This window comes from Heteronotia binoei, chromosome 16 (assembly GCF_032191835.1).
Source record: "Heteronotia binoei isolate CCM8104 ecotype False Entrance Well chromosome 16, APGP_CSIRO_Hbin_v1, whole genome shotgun sequence".
NCBI lineage: Eukaryota > Metazoa > Chordata > Lepidosauria > Squamata > Gekkonidae > Heteronotia > Heteronotia binoei.
The window spans coordinates 47,467,073-47,487,442 of NC_083238.1; the positions used below are offsets into that span (position 1 = coordinate 47,467,073).

The following is a 20,370-nucleotide window of genomic DNA, read 5'->3' on the forward strand; positions in this document are numbered from 1 at the left end:
AAGTTGTGAGCTATTGGCATAAACTAGTTTGCTCTGGGGTCATCGTTCCTGAGCTAAGACAAAAATGTGTGAGCTGGAGACAAAATCTGTGAGCTAGTTCACACTAACTCAGCTTAGAAGGAACGCTGGTGGTGTTTTACCATGATTAAACCATGTTCATTTCCCGACCCCAGGCATGCAAGCCCGGCTTCTTAACAGGAACAAGAGCAACAATATGCACCAAGCAGAGCAACACAGCGGATCACTGGCAAGGAGAGCTGTGGGGGAAATCCGGTTTGCTGAGTGTGGGGAGGACTCACAGAGTTCCCATGTGTGTTTGAGAGAGGGGAGGAATACATATTTACAGCCCCTCTACAAAAACCACTTACTTTTCATCAGTCGGAGTCAGTCCTGGGATACCAGAAGCCTGCCTGGAAGCCTAAAGGAGAAGGAAAACTAAAACTCAGCCAATTGTTGTGTGACTAACTGCACAATTCTACATGTGTCTATTCAATAGAGTCATTCAACAGTAGTAGGGTTCCCATTCCCCTGGCAGAGGACCCCCCCCCCACCCAAATTTCTGGCCAGCTGGGGAAACCGCACTCCCAAACAGTGACATCCCCAACACAATGATGCAATATCATTGTGTCGGAGACACTGTATAGTGATGCTGAGGGCAAAACTGTATAGTTTGATGACAATTTTACCACAGAGGTTTGCCCCTAAACCAGAGCATTGCCATGCTATTTCCCTGACATGATGATGTCACTTCCACGTGACATCATCACACTGGGGACATTGCACGAGGACACAGCTGTCTGGGGGCGGGGCCCAGCCACACTCCCAGAATGCTCCCTCCCACCCCTTTTATTTATTTTATTTTAGGCAATTTATAGTTCGCCCTTTCCCAAGGATGGGCTCGGGGCGGATAACAACATTCTAAAAACCGCATTAAAAACAATAGTTAAAACCAGAGCGATGTGGACAATACATTAGGGTTTGCAGAACCTTTCGGGATCAAGTGCCGTGTTCTACTGGAGAAAGTTTTCCTTCCAGACGTTCTCCGCAGCTGAGAATGAAACGTCTGGAAGGAAAACTTTCTCCAGTAGAACACGGCACTTGATCCCGAAAGATTCTACAAACCCTAATGATGTTACCAGCCGTGAAAACCTGAAATCTTTGTGGACAATACAGTTTGACAGATCATACAAATTATAAATGGCGGCTCAGTTGGGCACATATTATGTGACCTGAAGATAGTAAATAAAATTAATTTATGTTACAGCAGGGATGGATCGCCATATAGGGCCAGCCGGTGGAGTAGGATGCCTGCTGCCTCAACCAAAGACCTGGTGGAATAGCTTCGTTTTACAGGCCCTACAGAAAGATAATTCAGTGAGGCCCCGGATCTTTAGAGGGAGCTGATTCCACCAGGCTGGGGCCAAGGCTGAAAAGGCCCTGGCCGAGGCAAGACGGATGTTCTTCGGGCCAGGGACGGTCAGCAGCTGTTGTGTGCCAGATTGTAGTCATCTCCAGGGCACATATGGGGAAAGGCAGTCCCCTGCCAGTGAGTCAAGGAGACCTGGCAACCCAAAGCAGCAGTCAACTTCAGGTGACTCCTCATGGGATTTTCAAGGCTAGAGATGCTCTGAGGTGGTTTGCCATTGCCTGCCTCCATGTAGCAATCCTGGATTTCCTCCCATCCATGTAAGTAACCCAGGCCAACCTTGCTTAGTTTCTGAGTTCTGAGATCAGGCTAGCCTAGGCCATCCAAAACACGCAAGTCCTAATCAGGGCCAACCCCATTTAGCTTCTGAAATCTGACAAGATTGGGCCAGTCTGGGTCATGCAGGTCAGGGCCTACTCAGCAGTAGCCCCAACAATATTCAGTGGAGTTTATGCCCAGATAAGTGTGCAATCCTAAGGGAAATCAACCCTGACTGTTCCCTGGAAGGTCAGATGCTGAAGCGCAAATCTTTTGGACACCAAATGAGAAGGGAGCACTCCCTGGAAAAGACCCTGATGCTGGGAAAGACAGAAGGCAAAAGAAGACGGGGACGACAAAAGATGAGATGGCTGGACAGCGTTACTGATGTAACAAACACGAATTTGAGCAGACTTCAGAGGATGGTGGAAGACAGGAGGGCCTGGCGTGACTTGGTCCATGTGTCACAAGGACTAGACTGTGCGAATGAACAACAACAAAGTGTACAGAGGACTGCAGCCTTGAGACTTTCAAAACAAAAAAGGAGACTTGGACAGTTTGAGAAAAGGGTGAGAAGAACATTTGACCTACGGTTCTCGGGAGGGCTGTGGTGGATGAGAGTTGGGATGGATCAATACCTTGGGGCTAAAGTCACTGTTTTGTTCCTCAACACTCTCTTTGGGTTTTTCCCTGCATCATTAGATTTATGTAAAGAAAGCACTACTTGACCTGGTATCTTGGGCTCTTCTCCGGGGGAGTAATTGCCCTCAACACAGTGTAAGTTTGCCACATTTCAACAAGAAAAAGACAATGAAGGAGGACATGAATGAACAACAGGGCTGAATAGATCTAAAAAAGTGTGCACGCACACCAAAGCTTATACCCAGAATTAAACTTTGTTGGTCTTAAAGGTGCCACTGGACTCTAACATTACCCTCTGGGGGGGGGGGGGGTAATCAATTTAATTTAATAAAGGGAGGGACGGTAGCTCAGTGGTAGAGCATCTGCTTGGGAAGCAGAAGGTCCCAGGTTCAATCCCCGGCATCTCCAACTAAAAAGGGTCCAGGCAAATAGGTGTGAAAAACCTCAGCATGAGACCCGGGAGAGCCGCTGCCAGTCTGAGAAGACAATACTGACTTTGATGGACCGAGGGTCTGATTCAGTAGAAGGCAGCTTCATGTGTTCATGTGTTCTGTAACTTTCCACCCTACCTGCTTATCCTGGTTTTACAGTCTGCTTATTGAGCAAACCTTTGGGAGCGCTGCACACCCCCGCCGAGTGAATCGTTCATTCTCTGCATCCATTGTGCCAATAAATTGGATTCACTTTGCTGTGCATCCCAAGAAGTGAAGGCTGGCTCACAAAATTTACATCGGAATAAAATCCTGTTCAGCAGCCAATGGGACACCCGTTTCACTTTAAGTGTTGCCAATTCCTCTCTGGCCATCAGCGGTGGTTGGGGGGTAGAGATGCCCTTTAGTTATTTATTAGTTCAATTTCTATCCTGCCCTTCCTGCTGAGGCGGGCTTAGGGTGGGTTATGACTGGGGGTCATTTGGTAGAAAAAGAGGTGCTGGAGCTCATTAGCACATCTCGTTTGCGTATGCCACACATCCCTGATATCACCGGAAGATGTGAAGAATTATATCAGCTCAGCATCTACCCTAAAATGTTTATTGAATTATAATTGTCATAATCAAACCTTACTCCCGTCCTACTTTTTAAATTATGAACACATGAAGCTGCCTTATACTGAATGAGACCTTTGGTCCATCAAAATCAGTATTGTCTTCTCAGACTGGCAGCGGCTCTCCAGGGTCTCAAGCTGAGGTTTTTCACACCTATTTGCCTGGACCCTTTTTTGGAGATGCCAGGGATTGAACCTGGGACCTTCTGCTTCCCAAGCAGATGCTCTACCACTGAGCCACCGTCCCTCCCCTATTATTTTCTCCTATGTGGCCACGGTGGCATGACGAAGATTTCCATCTGCCTGCTTTATGTTTTGGTTATTTCCCCATTTTTTTGTGTGGGGAAAAATATTAGAAAGTTTGTCAGATCTTAAGAGTTCAACGAAATTCTCACAGGGGGGGGTTGAACAATGGAGCCCAGAAGCAAGTTTGTTTTTTTTGGGGGGGGGGGGGAGAGAGAGAGAGAGAGAGAGAGAGAAAGAGAGGAAGAAAGAAAGAAAGAAAGAAAGAAAGAAAGAAAGAAAGAAAGAAAGAAAGAAAGAAAGAAAGAAAGAAAGAAAGAAAGAAAGAAAGAAAGAAAGAAAGAAAGAAAGAAAGAAAGAAAGAAAGAAAGAAAGAAAACAAACATTTAGAGGCTCTACTCCTGTCAGCTTCTTCCCAAAATAAGGCCTGGTTATAACGCAAAGTTCATACACGAAACCATTCATAAATACAGTCTCCGTTAAAACCAGCCAACTACATTAAGACGGCATCATGTTTCGCTGGGTCTGTCTCAGGTATTTACTGAATATGGTCTGATCAATAGGTCAGAGCCACAAACCAGAAGTTTCATGGCGATTTAAGCCAGGAGTTTGAACAGGAGGGGCCAATTCATACGCTCCTGGAGATTTGGGGAAACAGGGACCACAGTGGGGCACAAGGCCAGAGAGTCCCCCCTCCAAAGCATCCTTTTTCTCCAGGGGAACTGAACTCTTTACTCTGGAGATGAGCTGCAAATCCTGGGGATTCCCAGGTCTCCCCTGGAGGTTGGCATCTTGATGTGATGCCCCGGGTGGCATGGGAGAGATGCCATCCACTCCTGGAGATTTGGGGAGACAGCCTGGGGAGGACAGGGACCTAAGTGGGGCACAATGCCGAAGAGTCCCCTTCCAAAACATCCTTTTTCTCCAGGGGAACTGAACTCTTTACGCTGGAGATGAGCTGCAATTCTAGGGGACCCCAGGTCCCAGGTGCAGGTTGGCACCTTGATGGGACGCCCTGGGGGCATGGTATATTTTGCTTTTTAAAAATATTTTATGTTGCTTTTATTTGTTGCTAGCCACCCGGAGCCCATCAGGGGAGGGCGGGATATAAATCTGATTAAATAAATAAAATAAATCTACTTCAGGAGATTTGGGGGTGGAGCCTGGGGAGGACAGGGAACTCAGTGGGGTCACAATTCTTCCAAAGCATCCATTTGCTCCAGAAGAACTGAACTTTGGAGTCCGAAGATGAGCTGCAATTCCAGGGGGTCCCCAGGTCCCACCTGGAGGTTGGCACATTGATGTGATGCCCCGAGGGCGGGTTAGAGATGGCAACTACTCCTGGAGATTTGGGGGTGGAGTCTGCCTGGGGAGGACAGAGACCTCAGTGGGGCACATGCCATAAAGTCCGCCCTCCAAAGCATCCCCTTTCTCAAGAAAACTGAACTCTTTACTCTGGAGATGAGCCGCAATTCCGGGGGATCCCCAGGTCGCACCTGGAGGCTGGCACCCCTCTCAGATGCCCGCCTTGGAGGTAGGGTTGCCAAGCCCAATTCAAGAAATATCTGGGGAGGAGATTTGGGGGTGGAGCCAGGAGACTTTGGGGGTAGAGTCAGGAGCAAGATTGTGACAAGCATCATTGAACTCCAAAAGGAGTTCTGGCCACCACATTTAAAGGGACCGCACACCTTTTAAATGCCTTCCCTCCACTGGAAATAATGAAGGATAGGGGCACCTTATTTTGGGGCTCATAGAATTGGACCCCCCTGGTCCAATCCTTTTGAAACTTGGAGGGCATTTTGGGGAGAGGCACTGAATACTATGCTGCAGATTTGGCACCTCTACCTCAAAAAAACAGGGGCCCCCATAGCCCCAGATACTCGCAATCAATTCTCCATTATACCCTAAGGGGAATCTGTCTCCATAGGGAATCATGGAGTGCCCAGCAGACATTTCCCTCCCCTCCTCCCGCTTTCTGATGACCCTTAAAGGGGGGAGGGCCTCCAAACCGGGGGATCCCCTGTCCCCACTTGGGGACTGGCAACCCTACTTGGAGGGCTGCCCGCTCCCCATACCCCACGGCTCCACTCTCTCCCCCCACGCGCTTACCGGGTAGAGGTAGAGGACGGCGCCCACCAGGAGGAGCAAGAAGGTGGCGGCGAAGATGACGAAGTCCAGCATGCTGCCGCCGCCGCTGCTTCTCGGCCACGTCCCGAGGTGGGGCTTCCTCCTCCTTGGCGGGGTGGGGCGGCGATGGGGCCGCCCCCCAGGAGGCGAGAGCAATCGAGCCGAGGAGGAGGAAGAGAAGGCGGATTTGCGCCCCGGCCGGCCTGGCTTCTTTGCGCCTCCCGCCGCCTGGCTGGGTTCGAGCGGCTGCGCAGATGGCGAAGCATCGGCGGCTGCTGCTGGTCTCCAACTCGACGCTGCACGGCGGGGCTTACCTGGAGCACTGCCAGCGACACATCCAGGACTTCCTGGGGCCGTGAGTGCGAATCCTTCCGTCGCGCAAACGGGAAAGTTTGCAGCGTGGGTGCTTTGCGCAAAGGGAGCGGGGGACGGATGGGCGCCTAGACCCCTTTCTCTCCCGACAAAGTTGCCTTCCGAGGCACGCTTTCCGCGGAGGCTGCGGCCGCAATCCCGGTGCACTTTGAGCTGAGCCCCGCGGAACTGACTCCCGAGGAAGCAGGAGGGTGGTGGTTCTGCGGGGCTCTCTGGAAGTCCGGGGGACGCGATTCCACGCAGCGCTTTACGCACACTAAATAACACACTTTCAGTCCACTTTGCAACTGGATTTGATTGGGTGAAATGGCGAAATCCACTTGCAACTTGCAAGCGGTCGCTGAAGTGGATCGAAACTGCAATATTTAGCATGTGCGAAAGCGCCACGGGGAGGGATCGGGGCTGCGTTGCGGCTTCTCCAGGGAATGTTTTTTGATCTTTCCCCTTTTAAAACATGGCTGGTTTTCGAGTAAACGTGACTCGAGTCAGGCAAAGCAGTGGAGCGCTTTGGGCTGGGCTACTCCGGGAGTGATTTCCACCCAAAACCCTAACCCTGTTGGGGCTGAAGTCTCTAAAGATATTACGAAGCCGAGTTTTTCCTATTTTATTCATAGTATTTAGGACACTTTCACCCATGCTTGAAGAATGCATTTAAAGTTAAGGTTGCTTTCTTTCCTCCCCTCTCTCGACTTTTGGCTCTCAAACATCTGACATTCATGTCTTGTGACTCCTAAGCACCTGGTGTTCGTTCTTCGTGGCTCTTATATTAAGCAGGTTTGGTCACCCCTGCTCTAAACCGAATTAATGTGATCTAGTTCAGAGTTTTTTTAGCCTCCAGCTCACACATTTTTGTCTTGGCTCAGGAAGGAAGGCCCCAGAGCACACTAAATTTATGCAGTTGCTCACAACTTTTAATGCCAGAAGCTCAAAAAGTAGATTTTTTGCTCACAAGACTCCACAGTTTAGAAGAGGGAGTATTGGTCTCCACTAACCTGGTTATCTGTTCCCTGCACTATCTGTTCCCAGCCACAAAAGAGAAGCAATGTCCTCTTTAAGCCATGCCTTTTTTGTTGATCCCTGCAAATCCAGCTTTGGAGAAGGAGTCATGAGGAAGAATGTAGGAATTCAGGAAGTGATGGAATGAAGGGGAGGGTCCATGCTTTTGCCTTGTAGTCTCAGTGCCTTCCTTCTTTCCAGTGGGCAGGGCCTCTCTGCTTGCAGTCTCTGGACATGCTCATCCACTTATAGCAAAATCTTAGGGGTTTTCCCGTTGTTGCTTGAAAATATGAAGTCAGGATGAATTGGAGAGTTCTGGATACAGTGTGCAGAAGTGTTCCTGAGATTCGTTTGTATGTCTTGACATTAGCCACCGGTAAACCGTTTGCACGTGCAGTGACCGAGTTGTCTTTCTCAGGAACGTGAAGAGAATTTTGTTTGTTCCTTATGCCCTGAGTGACCGAGAAGCCTATGCCAAGATGGCGAGAGAGAAGTTTGAAAGCTTAGGTAAGGCAAGGATTGCCATTTATCAGCCTTGAGAGGAAAAAAATAAATCCTTGTTTACCTATTTACAGTCCACCTTTCTTACTGAAACTCAAAGAGGATAACACGGTCTACCTTACACAGGGGTGGAATTCTAGCAGGAGCTCCTTTGCATATTAGGCCACACACCCCTGATGTAGCCAATCCTTCATGAGCTTACAAGGCTCTTTTTTGAAAGCTCTTGGAGGATTGGCTACATCTGAGGTGTGTGGCCTAATATGCAAAGGAGCTCCTGCTAGAATTCCACCCCTGACCCTACCATTACATTAACACAGTCAATAGCATGAGACGAATAATAAGCAATGTCATAAGATAATATAAATCAGGAATAAAGCCTTCAGCAGGTGTACCTGATCTTTCTGAACCGGTGAGCATCTTTGGAATTCTGACACGGGATGGTGGGCAGAACCACAAAATGGCTGCCATGGGGGGTGAAGCCAGCCACAAAATGGGTGCCACAGCTTACCTTCAGTCTGACATGAAGACTCTTGTGCTGTGGTAGCAGCTGCTGCTGAAGCAACATTTTCAAAAATTCGCACAGTCCATCAACTCTCCTGTGGCCAATCAGAAGCCCTGCTGGGCCAAAGCCTCACCCGCCCCTGCCCACTTTCTGAAAACATTCAACAGGCACCAGGAAAGATGTTGGCGTGCGTCAAGAGTGCCCCTGGTCACCACTCTGGGGACCCCGGCATACAGTATTTATTACCTATGAAGACTTCCAGGGTTGTTATCCTGAATCAGTGACTTTTAATAGCAAGGACTTTGTAGCCAGATATCCTGATTTGCCACTGAAGTACTGCTGGCCTGTGAAACTGGAGGCTTTGCAGTCCACTAGTGGCTTGAGAATGCCAGTTATTGCAGGAAATAACAGGTCTTAGGTGAACTGATCTCCATGTCTGGGAGGTTGTATTCCGTTTAGTGGCTCAAGTTCCGCACCCCTGTTTCTGCAAGGAAGTGAGAAACGACCATTTAACGACCATGTTATCATTCAATCATTTGGAGCTGAAATAGACTTGGGAGAGTGGGTCTACCTAGGGCCATCTAGAAGGCTTTAGGCCAGAGCAGAGATTTGAACCTGGGATACCCAGATCCTAGTTTGATGCACTAATCGCCTCAGGGCTTTTTTTGTAGCAGGAACTCCTTTGTATATTAGGCCACACACCCCTGATGTAGCCAGTCCTCCTGGAGCTTACAGTAGGCCCTGTACGAAGAGCCCTGTAAACTCCTGAAGGATTGGCTACATCGAGGGGGTGTGGTTTAATATGCAGAGGAATTCCTGCTACAAAATCCCTGAATCACCTTCATCGCATTTGCTCTGTTGTTTAATAGAAACAGCGGCACCGGACACAGAGACCTCCCGATAGGTCCCCCCTTCCTCCCCCATGTCTGTACCATCTGAGCTCTGGTTCTGGAAGTGACTAAAGCTGGTGGAAAGAGGCTGTGGGGGTGGATAAGTGGAAGGCATGGGAAGGGTTACGTTCTCCTCACTCACTGTTCTCCTCCTGCTAAAATCAGATTTCCCACCCCCAACCCCCCACAAAATGGTTGGGAAGGTTCTGCCCCTATTTGGTATCCCATGATGCTTTGGGGAGGGGGGCCAGCTGATGCCTCAGGCCTGCTGATTTTTCATGCCCTAATGAAAAATCAGCACTGATCCTTGTGCAGCTAGTCCCCACAGGAGATTGGGGGGGGGGACCGTTTAGTCACCTGGCACTCCAAAATGAAGATTCCAACAAGCACCAGTTTGCCATACTCTCCTGTACTACTCCATTTCCTGCCCAGACACTGAAACTGCATTCAGATATTCAGACAACCCTATCAGCAGGGGTGGAATTCTAGCAGGAGCTCCTTTGCATATTAGGCCACACACCCCTGATGTAGCCAATCCTCCAAGAGCTTACAAAAAAGAGCCTTGTAAGCTCTTGGAGGACTGGCTACATCAGGGGTGTGTGGCCTAATATGCAAAGGAGCTCTTGCTAGAATTCCACCCCTGCCTATCTGTGTGTGTGTTTCCCTTTATGGGTCCAAACTTGACATATTGCCCTGTAATAACTGAACAATAGCACTTTAGACGCCATTGGGGTTTTGTAATCTATTTTTAATGTAACTGATTTTATTGGTATTAATATATGTATTCTATTTTAATGTTGTACATCGCCCAGAGCCTGGCACTAGCTAGTATGGGGCGATTCATCAAGTTTAATAAATAAAGATAATTGCGCACTCTCCTTTTTTAGTCCCTTTGTGCTCAGCTTGTGGAAGGCTTCCTGGTTTCAGATGCTTTGAACCAATCTTGTTTACAGCGGTGTCTAGTATGGGGTGCCTGGAAAACGGTTTTGTTTGCTCCCCACAAAAGCCATTTTCTGGGCTTGTGATTGTTGCTTTTGGGGGGGTGTCTGCTCTGCACGTGTTTTGCTCTCTCTAGTGGGTGATTTGATATTACATTGCTGTATGTCTGGGCTAAAAACCTGTGGGGAAAAGCCCCAAGATTCTAAACTGCAGTTTAATCCTGATTTAGATATTCATGACTTGTGGGGGGAAAAAACAGAGGGGTGAGGCTCTGACCAAGCCATGCAGGTCTAGGAGGAGTTATCTTGTCAGGGGCATCAAAATACCTTACATTTTGTCTGAGGAGCATCAAAATACCTTAAATTCTGTCTGAGGAGACAGAAGTCAATTGGACGAAGTGCCCCCATTTGGCCTCAAATTGAAACCAGAAAGCTGCCACAAACAAGGGTAGGAAGAAGGGGTGTTCACCAGCACATCTGTGGTGAAAAAGCAGGGGGTTGTCTCTTCACAACTTATTTTTTTTCCCATTTATTTTTAATGTTGTGTCTTTTTCCTTAGGCTACGGACTAGACAGTATTCACAAATCTCCAGATCCCAGAGAAGCTGTAGGAAAAGCGGAAGCAATATTTATTGGTAAATAGGAGCTCCTTTGTGGACTTTCCCTGAACATGCCTCACTTATTCACATTCTTGATAACAACAAAACAAAACTGAAATCTGGAGTTGTTGCCTTAAGAGAGAGATCTAATCTCTGGTTTCTGTTGGTCAGCAGTGACACTGAAGTTATTTGACAGATATCTCCGTTCAAATCTCATGACCAATTGGGGCAGTAACGTCTAGTCTGGTGTAGCAGTTGGGAACTGAAAATTAGGGCAATATCCACCCACTGTTGGGTATTATGCTATGGCAGTTATTTGCAACTGGATTTTTCTGTGCAAACAAGAGAATTTACTTGCAAACGAACAATAATGCTTGATTCAGTAGTGGCTGGATGCAGCCTAGATGTCAGCTCTCAACCCAGCAGTTGACGATATAGGACCACATAAAGCTACATAAGAGAAGCCACGTTGGATCAGGCCAATGGCCCCTCTAGTCCAACACTCTGTGTCACACAGTGGCCAAAACCCAGGGGCCATCAGGAGGTCTACCAGCAGGGCCAGAACTCCAGAAGCCCTCCCACTGTTACCCCCCCCCCAAGCACCAAGAATACAGAACATCACTGCCCCAGACAGAAAGTTCCCTCTATACTTTGTGACTAATAGCCACTGATGGACCTCTGCTCCATATGTTTATCTAATCCCCTATATCTAAGATTTATCTAATTTATTTTATTTATTGATATGATTTGATTTTTAGCCTGCCCTTCCCATAGAACAGGCTCAGGGCAGGTTACATCATAAAAACAATCAACAGTTAAAAACCAATTTAAAATATATAAAATCTATGTTTATCCAGTCCCCTCTTGAAGTTGTCTGTGCTTGTAGTTGCCACCACTTTCTGTGGCAGTGAATTCCACATGTTAATTACTCTTTGGGTGAAAAAGCACTTCCTTTTATCTGTTTTAAGCCTAGTGCTCATTAATTTCATGGAGTGCCCCAAGTTCTGGTATTGTGAGAAAAGGGGGGGGATACTTCTTTCTCTGCCTTCTCTATCCCATGCATAATTTTGTAAACCTTTATTGTGTCACCCCTCAGTCGTCGTCTCTCCATGCTGCCTTTTACTGAGCTGTCTAGCTAATTTGGCAGGGAGTGGTTTTCCCTCATCTTGTATAAAAGGTCTTTCTGAAAGCTGCAACCTGAGATCTTTTAACTGAGGTCTGTGAGGCTGAGCCCTGACCATAGTGGCCCAGAGTAGCCCAATCTCATCAGATCTTGGGTCTGCCTTTATTATTTGGATGGGAGACCACCAAGGAAGGCCAAGGTTGCTAAGCAGAGGCAGGCAATGGCAAACTACCTTTGAATGTCTTTTGCCCTGAGAACCTCATGATAAACCAACTGTGACTTGATGGTCCTTTCCACCCCCACCTTGGATCTTCTGCATACGAAGAATGTGTTATGCTGTTGAGCCATAATCCCTTCCCAATAGCTCTGATCTTGGAGGAATATCGGTCTGGACATGGCTTGGGTCTCCTGCTGGGTTCAGGTCTTGTTCTCCTGGACCTGTGTTAACACAAGTGGTCAGCTTCAGGTCAACCAGACTTCTTTTTCCCTGCAGGTGGTGGCAACACCTTTCGCCTTTTGAAAGCTCTTTATGACAATGGTCTGATACAGCCGATCAGGAAAAGAATTCTCGAGGTAGTATAACTCTTCGGCGCGCGGTAGGAAGGAAAGCGACAGAACGTTCTGAAAGCATAGTTGTGTGGTAGCAAAACATTACAATGTCCAGGGGTGGAATTCTAGCAGGAGCTCCATTGCATATTAGGACACACACACCCTGATGTAGCCAATCCTCCAAGAGCTTACAAGGCTCTTTTTTGTAAGCTCTTGGAGGATTGGCTACATCAGGGGTGTGCAGCCTAATATGCAAAGGAGCTCCTGCTAGAATTCCACCCCTGACAATGTCCTTTATGTTTATGGGCGTTCTGTGCCTGTGTTCTAATTTGGCCTTCTCAGGGAGGCTTCTGTCAGAGTGCATCATCTGCCATATGAAGGCTGAGCAAAACGATAGGATCTTAGTGGATAGCTGTGTAAATTAAAAAACCGCTAAGAGACACCATAAATTTTAAACAACAAGACAGTGTAATGTAGAGGTCAGTGGTGTTCTGACAAAACTTGCACATAGAACTTCAAATAGAAAGCATGTAGCAAAACAATATAAACAGAAGACAGTTCAAAAGCAGTCTTTCCAATCACAAAGGCATGACAATAGTCCAGTATTTAGTTCATGGAACTAAAAGAAGCCCTTCCAAAGATGTCTGTTCTAGAGATCAAGATGTTTCTTCTGTCTTTTTTCAGTTTGGAGGCTTATTTCCCACTGGAACCCAATCTTTACAGTACATTCACAGGAGACCAACAAGGTTCAGAACATTTCTGTGAGATTTCCACCATTAAAATTTATGGTGTCTCTTAGCGGATTTTTAATTTACACATATGAAAGCTGAGCAATCAGTCTCCTATAATAGCTGCATAGCGATAGATTTGTCTCCACAGTAGAAACTTGGGCCCACGTGTTTAGTGCAGCTGTTATCTGACACTTGGGTCCTGCACCGAATGTTGTGTTCAAGTCCAGTAGAACCCCTGAGCTAGACTTTGATGCCAAAACACCTACACATTCTTATCCGGTTGCACTCCCCAAATGTGTACTCGCTAGATATGCTTTAAACACCCAGATTCCTCTCGCTGTTAGGAATGTAACAGGAAACAGCCCTGGACGCCGTCGCATATCATCACAAAACTGGCGTGCCTCCCTTTGCACCACGGAGCATCGTTAAGTACAGATACTGATGCCGACTTTGTGATCTTTGTAAAGAACAGAGCCAAGTTGGACTGGAGGTCTTGAGCAAGGGTCTTTGAATCAGTGTTTCCTTGTTAGCATTTTCTGTTTTTTAAAAAACTTAAAAATGCATTGTGTCTTGTAGGATGGGATCCCGTACATGGGATCCAGCGCAGGAACGAACGTGGCCACGATCAGCATCAACACGACCAACGACATGCCCATCGTGTACCCCCCTTCCTTGTCGGCCCTTGGTTTGGTTCCTTTCAACATCAACCCGCATTACTTGGATCCGGATGTCAACAGCACTCACATGGGGGTAACGTCTTTTCAGACCAACTTTAGCCACAGCTGCATGCCATTTCTGCTGAGGAACGCTGCCCTTCAGAAACATAAAGAGACTCTACCCTTTGGATAACGGTTTCTCTGTAGTTTGGCATCATATTTGGAAGGGTGACAGGCACGCTTATGAAGCGGAGCGCTCTGCAGACACACGTGGGTTGAGGCTCTGCCTCACAGGTAGAATGCGTACTTTGGCCTGCAGAAGGTTTCAGGTTCAATCCCCGGCATCTCCCCGCAGCATGAGACCTTGCATACCTGAGACTTTGGACAGCTGCTGCTGCTAATCAGAGCAGACATGGGGGTGGGTCTTACCTCTGTCTTGCCACTCCACTGAACAAAGGTTAAAGCCTTTATGAGAACATCAGAAGAGTCCTGCTGGATCAAGTCAAAGGTCCATCCAGTCCCGTTTCACGCCACAGCCAACCAGTTGCTCTGGGGCAGGGGTGGGCCAAACTTGCTTAATGTAAGAGCCACATAGAATAAATGTCAGATGTTTGAGGGTTGTAAGACATGGGCAGGAAGAAGGAGGAAAACTAGATGGGAGGGAGAGGTGGAAAGAAAGCAACTTTAAATGCATTCTCCAAGCTGCCAGATGGGGCCTTTGAGAGCCTCACTGTGTATGTGAAAGAGCCACATGTGGCTTCTGAGCCACAGTTTGGCCACCCTGCTCTGGTGAATATAACCGAGGCTTTCCCTGCTGGTGCTGGGATCCAGATGTTTACTTATATTTTATGTTTGTGTTTTATATCAATACTGGTTTTTATGAAATGTGAGCTGCCCTGAGCCTGCTTCGGCGGGGAGGGCGGGATATAAGCTGAATAAATAAAAAAATATATATGGAGGATCCCTTTAATCCCTATGGTTAGCAGCCATTGGTGGTCTTTTCTTTGAACCTGCCTAAGCTCATTTTGAAGCCATCTATACTTGTGGCCATCAACGCATCCTCTGGCAGTTTCACATCTTAATCTCTAGCTGGTATTTCTTTTTGTCTGTCTGGTTTCGTTTCCCCGTCAACTTCGCTGGGTGCCCCCAAGTTCTTGTATTCTGGGAGAGGGGGAAAAAGTCCTCTCTATCTGCCCCATGAATAGGGTTATAAACTTCTACCATGCTGCTTCTTATGAACAGCTTGTGCATCTGCTTCTGGCCTTCATGCATCCCAGCAAGAATCATAGAGTTGGAAGGGACCTCCAGAGTCATCTAGTCCAACCCCCTGCACAATGCAGGAAACTCACAAATGCCTCCCCCTAAATTCACAAGATCTTCATTGCTGTCCAAGGAAGGAGAGCCCACCACCTCCCGAGGAAGTCTGTTCCACTGAGGAACCGCTCTGACTGTCAGGAAGTTCTTCCTAATGTTGAGCCGGAAACTCTTTTGATTTAATTTCAACCCATTGGTTCTGGTCCTACCTTCTGGGGCTACAGAAAACAATCCCACACCTTCCTGTATAGGGCAGCCCTTCAAGTACTTGAAGATGGTGATCCTATCACCTCTCAGCCGCCTCCTCTCCAGACTAAACAGGCCCAGCTCCTTCAACCTTTCCTCACAGGATTTGGTCTCCAGACCCCTCACCATCTTCGTCGCCCTGCTCTGGACCCGTTCCAGCTTGTCTATATCCTTCTTAAAACTTGGTGCCCAAAACTGAACATTCCAAGTGGGGTCTTAGCAGAGCAGAGTAGATCTGCAAGATGTTACAGCTTCAACTAGGTATAAATCTGTGTCTATTTGTAGATTGAAGTTGCGCTTCCAGTGGCAGCATATGCAGCTTGCCTTTTAAAATCCTTGTTTCTTGAATTCAGAAAACGCTTCCTGACACACCCACTCCACTTGTATTAAGAATAGAGAAAGTTTACTTTATTTAGTTCTCTCCAATTACAAATTCTCATTTGGGTTCCTAAAACCTAAAATGAACCTTTAAAAAAAAACCCTTATCTTGAAGACACACATTTTATTCATCCTATACACCAGGGGTGGCCAACAGTAGCTCTCCAGATGTTTTTTGCCTACAACTCCCATCAGCCCTAGCCAGCATGGCCGATGGCTGGGGCTGATGGGAGTTGTAGGCAAAAAACATCTGGAGAGCTACCGTTGGCCACCCCTGCTATACACCTAACAAGAGAATAAACAACATTTAACCGGCGTTGTGTCTTAGGTTCTAAAATATGACTATGTTTTTATCAGGTGGGTAATTTTTTTTTTGTTAATTATAATTGCAGGAAACTCGTGAGAAAAGGATTCTTCAGTATCACGAAGAACCAAACACCCCTCCAGTGCTGGTGAGTTTTTTCCATCCAAAAGCTGTGTTTTTTAAAGGTTCCTCCCCCACCACCACCATTTGGCGTACTAGTTTAAATTGGAGTTCACTGGGCATGTACCAGAAAGCAACCTGCTCTGTCTCAGACTGAGCCCTAGTTGCACGACTCCAAAATGGAAGGGTGCATTGTAATAAACAGAGCACATGGAACTGAGGAAGGTCCATAAACAGACAACAGTGGCTTGGTCAATTGTAAAAATATTTTATTTACTTCATTTATACCCCACCTTTCTCCCAACAGTGACCCAAGGTGGCTTACCTGATTCCCCTATCCTCCATTTTATCCTCACAACAATCCTGTGAGGTAAATTAGGCCCAATGTTCCCTCTAAGGTGTGAAGTCTAGTGAGCAAAAATTCTACTTTGTGAGCTCCTAGCATTAAAGTTGTGAGCTACTGCATAAATTAGTGTGCTCTGGGGTCCTCCTTCCTGAGCAGGCTGAGCTAAGACAAAAATGTGTGAGCCAGAGGCTAAAGAACTTGAGCTAGCTTACATGAACTCAGCTTAGAGGGAACACTGGTTAGGCCAAGAGTATGCAACTGGCCAAGGTCTCTCAGTGAGCTTCCATGACAAAGTGGAAATTCGAATCTGGGTCTCCAAGATCCTGGTCTGATAACCACTACACCACTGGATTCATTTAGGAGAACACATCATTCTCCTGTCTTCCATTTTATCCTCCCAACCACCACAGCAAGTTTCGTGGCAGAGTGAAGACTCGAACTGATCTTCTGCCTGAACTTCGTCTGACACTCTGAACTGTGACCTCACACTGGCATTCATTGACTTCCACCCCACCATCAACCTGCCAATGAACCAGTCTACGCCAGAAATACATTTTCTGGACACTACTGTTAAAATACACAATGGATGCATAGACACTATCTTATACTGGAAACCTACTGACTGACACATACCTGCATGCCTCCAACTACCATCCCAAACATACCAAACGATCCAGTATATACAGCCAGGCTCTACACTATAGCCGCATTTGCTCCAATCCTGCTGACAGAGATTCTCACCTGAGGGATCTATAACAAACCTTTTTGGAACTAAAGTACCCACCTGATGAAATCAGGAAATAGATTAACAAAGCCAGAATGATACCCAGAGAAAACCTGTTACAAGACAAACCCAAAAAAGGCAATAACAGAACACCACTAGTGGTCACACACAACTCTCAACTGAAAACACTAACAAATCATCAACAACTTACAACCTCTATTGAATAGTGACAGCTCTCTTTCAAAAGTACTGGGGGGTAAACCTTTTTCTTGCACTCTCAGAACTTCAAGAACAGAATGGAGAGGGGAATTGCTGAATTACAAACTATTATGAAACTTGGAACAAACACCTCCCCAGGACTAAACAGAGATGTTGCTTTGTTTATTTATCTTATTACATATGCTAAACCCACTTTCCCCAAGTATGACGATATATCCACAGTATTCCAATGTATTTCTCTTTTAGGATAGTGTATAAGAATAATGCTTTTGTGTTGACATACTCAAACAAGGGATATTGGCTGTTTATCTCACTACATATACTAAACCCATCTTCCACTATATTTTAATGTATTTTTTTCCTAATGGCAAACTAGAATGATGTATATATTTATGTTACATGTTAAAAGGTAAATTAGTTGGACAGGAAAAACTTCTGGGAAAGAAATGCCCTCATTTTGACCCAGTTTATTAGCAATAGAATAATTAACAGGCATTCTCACATTCTGATATGTTACTGCTTTATGGTTTCCCGCGCTAATGCAACCCAGATCAAAGGTTTTCTGAATTTGCTAATTTTACTATTCTGCTATTGGATTTTAACTTTTGGATTTCGTGCATGCACACGAAAGCTTACGTTCTGAATAAAACTAAGTTGGTCTTAAAGGTGCAATCGACTCCCTATTTTGTTCTCACCATGGCTTGTTATGCTTTTCCTTAAGTATATACTAGAGATAATTATTCCCCCTTCCCCAAGTTCAACAATTATAGACAGTGCACTGTAGAGAAACCAAAAGTTCCAGTTCATACAGTCAGAGTGACAAGTTCAGAACACAGGTTGATCTGGGAAGGCTTTGACCTTTGTATCACTGTATTTTCCTCAGCATGCTCACAACTTAGTTTTTCTTCACGTCGCAATTACTGTATTGTTGCCAGGCACAAGGTCATGTGGATCTGCCCTGATTTTTGCTGTGGCAGTAATAATAATTTTTTTTAATTTATTTCTATTTATTTGAGATTTATATCCCGCCCTTCCCACCAGGTGGCTCAGGGCGGCTGACTTAATGTGGTGTTCTTAACTCAATTCAGGGCTTGCGTGAAGGATCGCTGCTGCTTGTGGAAGGAGATAAAGCTACCTTGCAAGGAAAAACTGGGGCTCGGCTGTTTGTGAGGTAAACTAAAGAGATGTGTTCCTTTTGCCACTTGAATGATAGTGCATTTTTTGCTTACTAAACCAGTTTTTCTATACCACCTTTCATCTCCTGATGAAGTAGAGGCAGTACATGATCTTTTAAAAAATCCCCTCAGTATAAAACAGCCCCCAAGCTTCAATAGTGCTAAACTTCAGAATCCCAATAATATCAAAGTCCGGCTTTTAAAACTAGCAGCCCCCCAAACCTGAGCACTAGCAAACCAGCTGATTTGGATGAAAGGCCCCATGAAATGAGACACCATTTTATGAGGCCAGTGGAAAACGAGAGATGGTGTGGCCCAGCCTGTTAGCGGTGGTGTTAACAAGGGCCCAGATGCCAAGTGTTGTTCACTACAGCCCATGCAACAGATTTAGTGTAGTGGTTAAGAGCAGCAGGACTTTAATCTGGAACACCGGGTTTGATTTCTGACTCCTCCATGTACAGCTGGCTGGGTGATCTTGGGTCAGTCACAGTTCTCTCCGAGCTGTTCTCTCAAGAGCAGTTTTCAAAGAACTCATCCCCACCTACCTCACAAGGTGTCTGTTGTGGGGAATCGAAGGTGATTTTAAGTCACTCCAAGACTCCTTTGGGTAGTGAAGGGCAGGGTATAAAACCAACTCTTTGTGTGAACAAACATACAGATTTTTTGCTTCACACCTCCCTAGCTCAAGACTGAGCATCATTTAAGACGAAATTGTTTTTGTGAAATTTAAGTACCTACAGAGGTGTTTTAGAAAGGAGGCTAATGTAGCTTTCGAGCCCTTAGAATCTGCCATTTGCCTCAGGGACAGAACACTCTGTGTTGGCTTCATGCTTTGAAGGCCCTTATGCAACACTTTCTCACATTTGCCTTTTCCAGCCCTCCACATTAGCAGGGTTAAAACTCACCAGAATAATAGAAACAGCACCCATGCCTTTAATAAAGGAGATCTCAGTGGCCATTATGGAGGTTGCTAGGCAACCACAACAATATCACCAGTCTTCAGTAAAAGACAGGGCGTACAGAGCGGGGGAGAGAACATGCGGGTATTTGTATGTTCCCCATTTGTTGTTGTCTAAAACTACTTTTTTCAAAATTTGCAAAGTTACTCATTTTCTCTTTGTTTAGAGGGAATTCCCCAACAGAACATAAACCAGGAATGGATTTTAGCTTCCTGCTGGCTGAGGATCTTGAGAAGCCTTAAAACATCTGTCATGTCCAAACCAGTATGCCTGCTGAATCGGTATCAAAATGCCTTGAACAGGGTGTGGGGCCAAAATTGTCACCAACAGTTGCCACTGGTTCTTAAATTACTGGGCCTTGTGCCTGGCTTTTGGGTGGAGTTTGGGCTTTCCAAAGCTGAGCTCCAGAATCTCTTGGTGATAATGTTTAGATCCGGGAGATGCATACCAACCAGTATGAAGTCTTAAGAGCATATGCAGAGTGTTCTTCCCTTTGCCACTGAGCAGTCACTGTCTGCAGAGGAGGGACTTCCAGCTCAGAGTTTGTGATGTCCACCTCGTACCTCATCTCACCTGAATGGAAGATTACAGTAATGGTGCAGTAGACAAACCAGAACAGGATCCCCAGTTCCTCTGTCTTCCTAAAAAAAATGGCTGGAAAAGTTTTGTACCCCTGCTTAAGCAATAATTTTGAAAACAAAACAATAAAGTTCTTCGGAGCTAACAGAGTCAGTGTTTTCATTCGGACAAGGCAGGCCTACTGCAAGCTTCTCTTCTGTAGAAGATCCAGAGAAGTTAGCTGCAAAACAGTTGAGAGTCCAGTAGCACCTTTTAAGGCTAACAAATTTTATTCTGGCATAAGCTTTCAGGAAACACAGCTCTTTTCATCTGACAAAGAGATGTTTCTCGAAAGCTTATGCTACAATAAAATTTGTTAGTCTTAAAGGTGCTACTGGACTCTCTTCTGAAAAAGGACACACGTAGCTCAT

At 46.2% G+C, this 20,370-nt stretch overlaps 2 protein-coding genes across 2 annotated transcripts in view; one reads left to right on the forward strand and one right to left on the reverse strand.

Annotated features, from left to right (window-relative positions):
* The window catches only part of LOC132585286 (cytochrome P450 20A1), a 46,184-nt gene extending 39,898 nt beyond the window's left edge, over positions 1-6,286 (reverse strand). The window contains exons 1-2 of the mRNA XM_060257092.1: positions 5,723-6,286; positions 369-418 (exon numbers count right to left, since the gene is read on the reverse strand). Of these exons, the coding sequence (XP_060113075.1) occupies positions 369-418; positions 5,723-5,794 (122 nt within the window). The 5' untranslated portion in view covers positions 5,795-6,286. The remainder of the gene's footprint in view (positions 1-368; positions 419-5,722) is intronic.
* On the forward strand, positions 5,847-20,105 carry LOC132585289 (alpha-aspartyl dipeptidase-like). Its single transcript, XM_060257095.1, has 8 exons — positions 5,847-6,095; positions 7,527-7,615; positions 10,499-10,573; positions 12,154-12,233; positions 13,517-13,690; positions 15,927-15,986; positions 18,336-18,418; positions 19,548-20,105. Exons 1-8 carry the CDS (start codon positions 5,995-5,997, stop codon positions 19,621-19,623), a joined length of 738 nt encoding a protein of 245 aa, XP_060113078.1. The 5' UTR covers positions 5,847-5,994; the 3' UTR covers positions 19,624-20,105.
* The last annotated feature ends 265 nt before the right edge of the window (positions 20,106-20,370 follow it).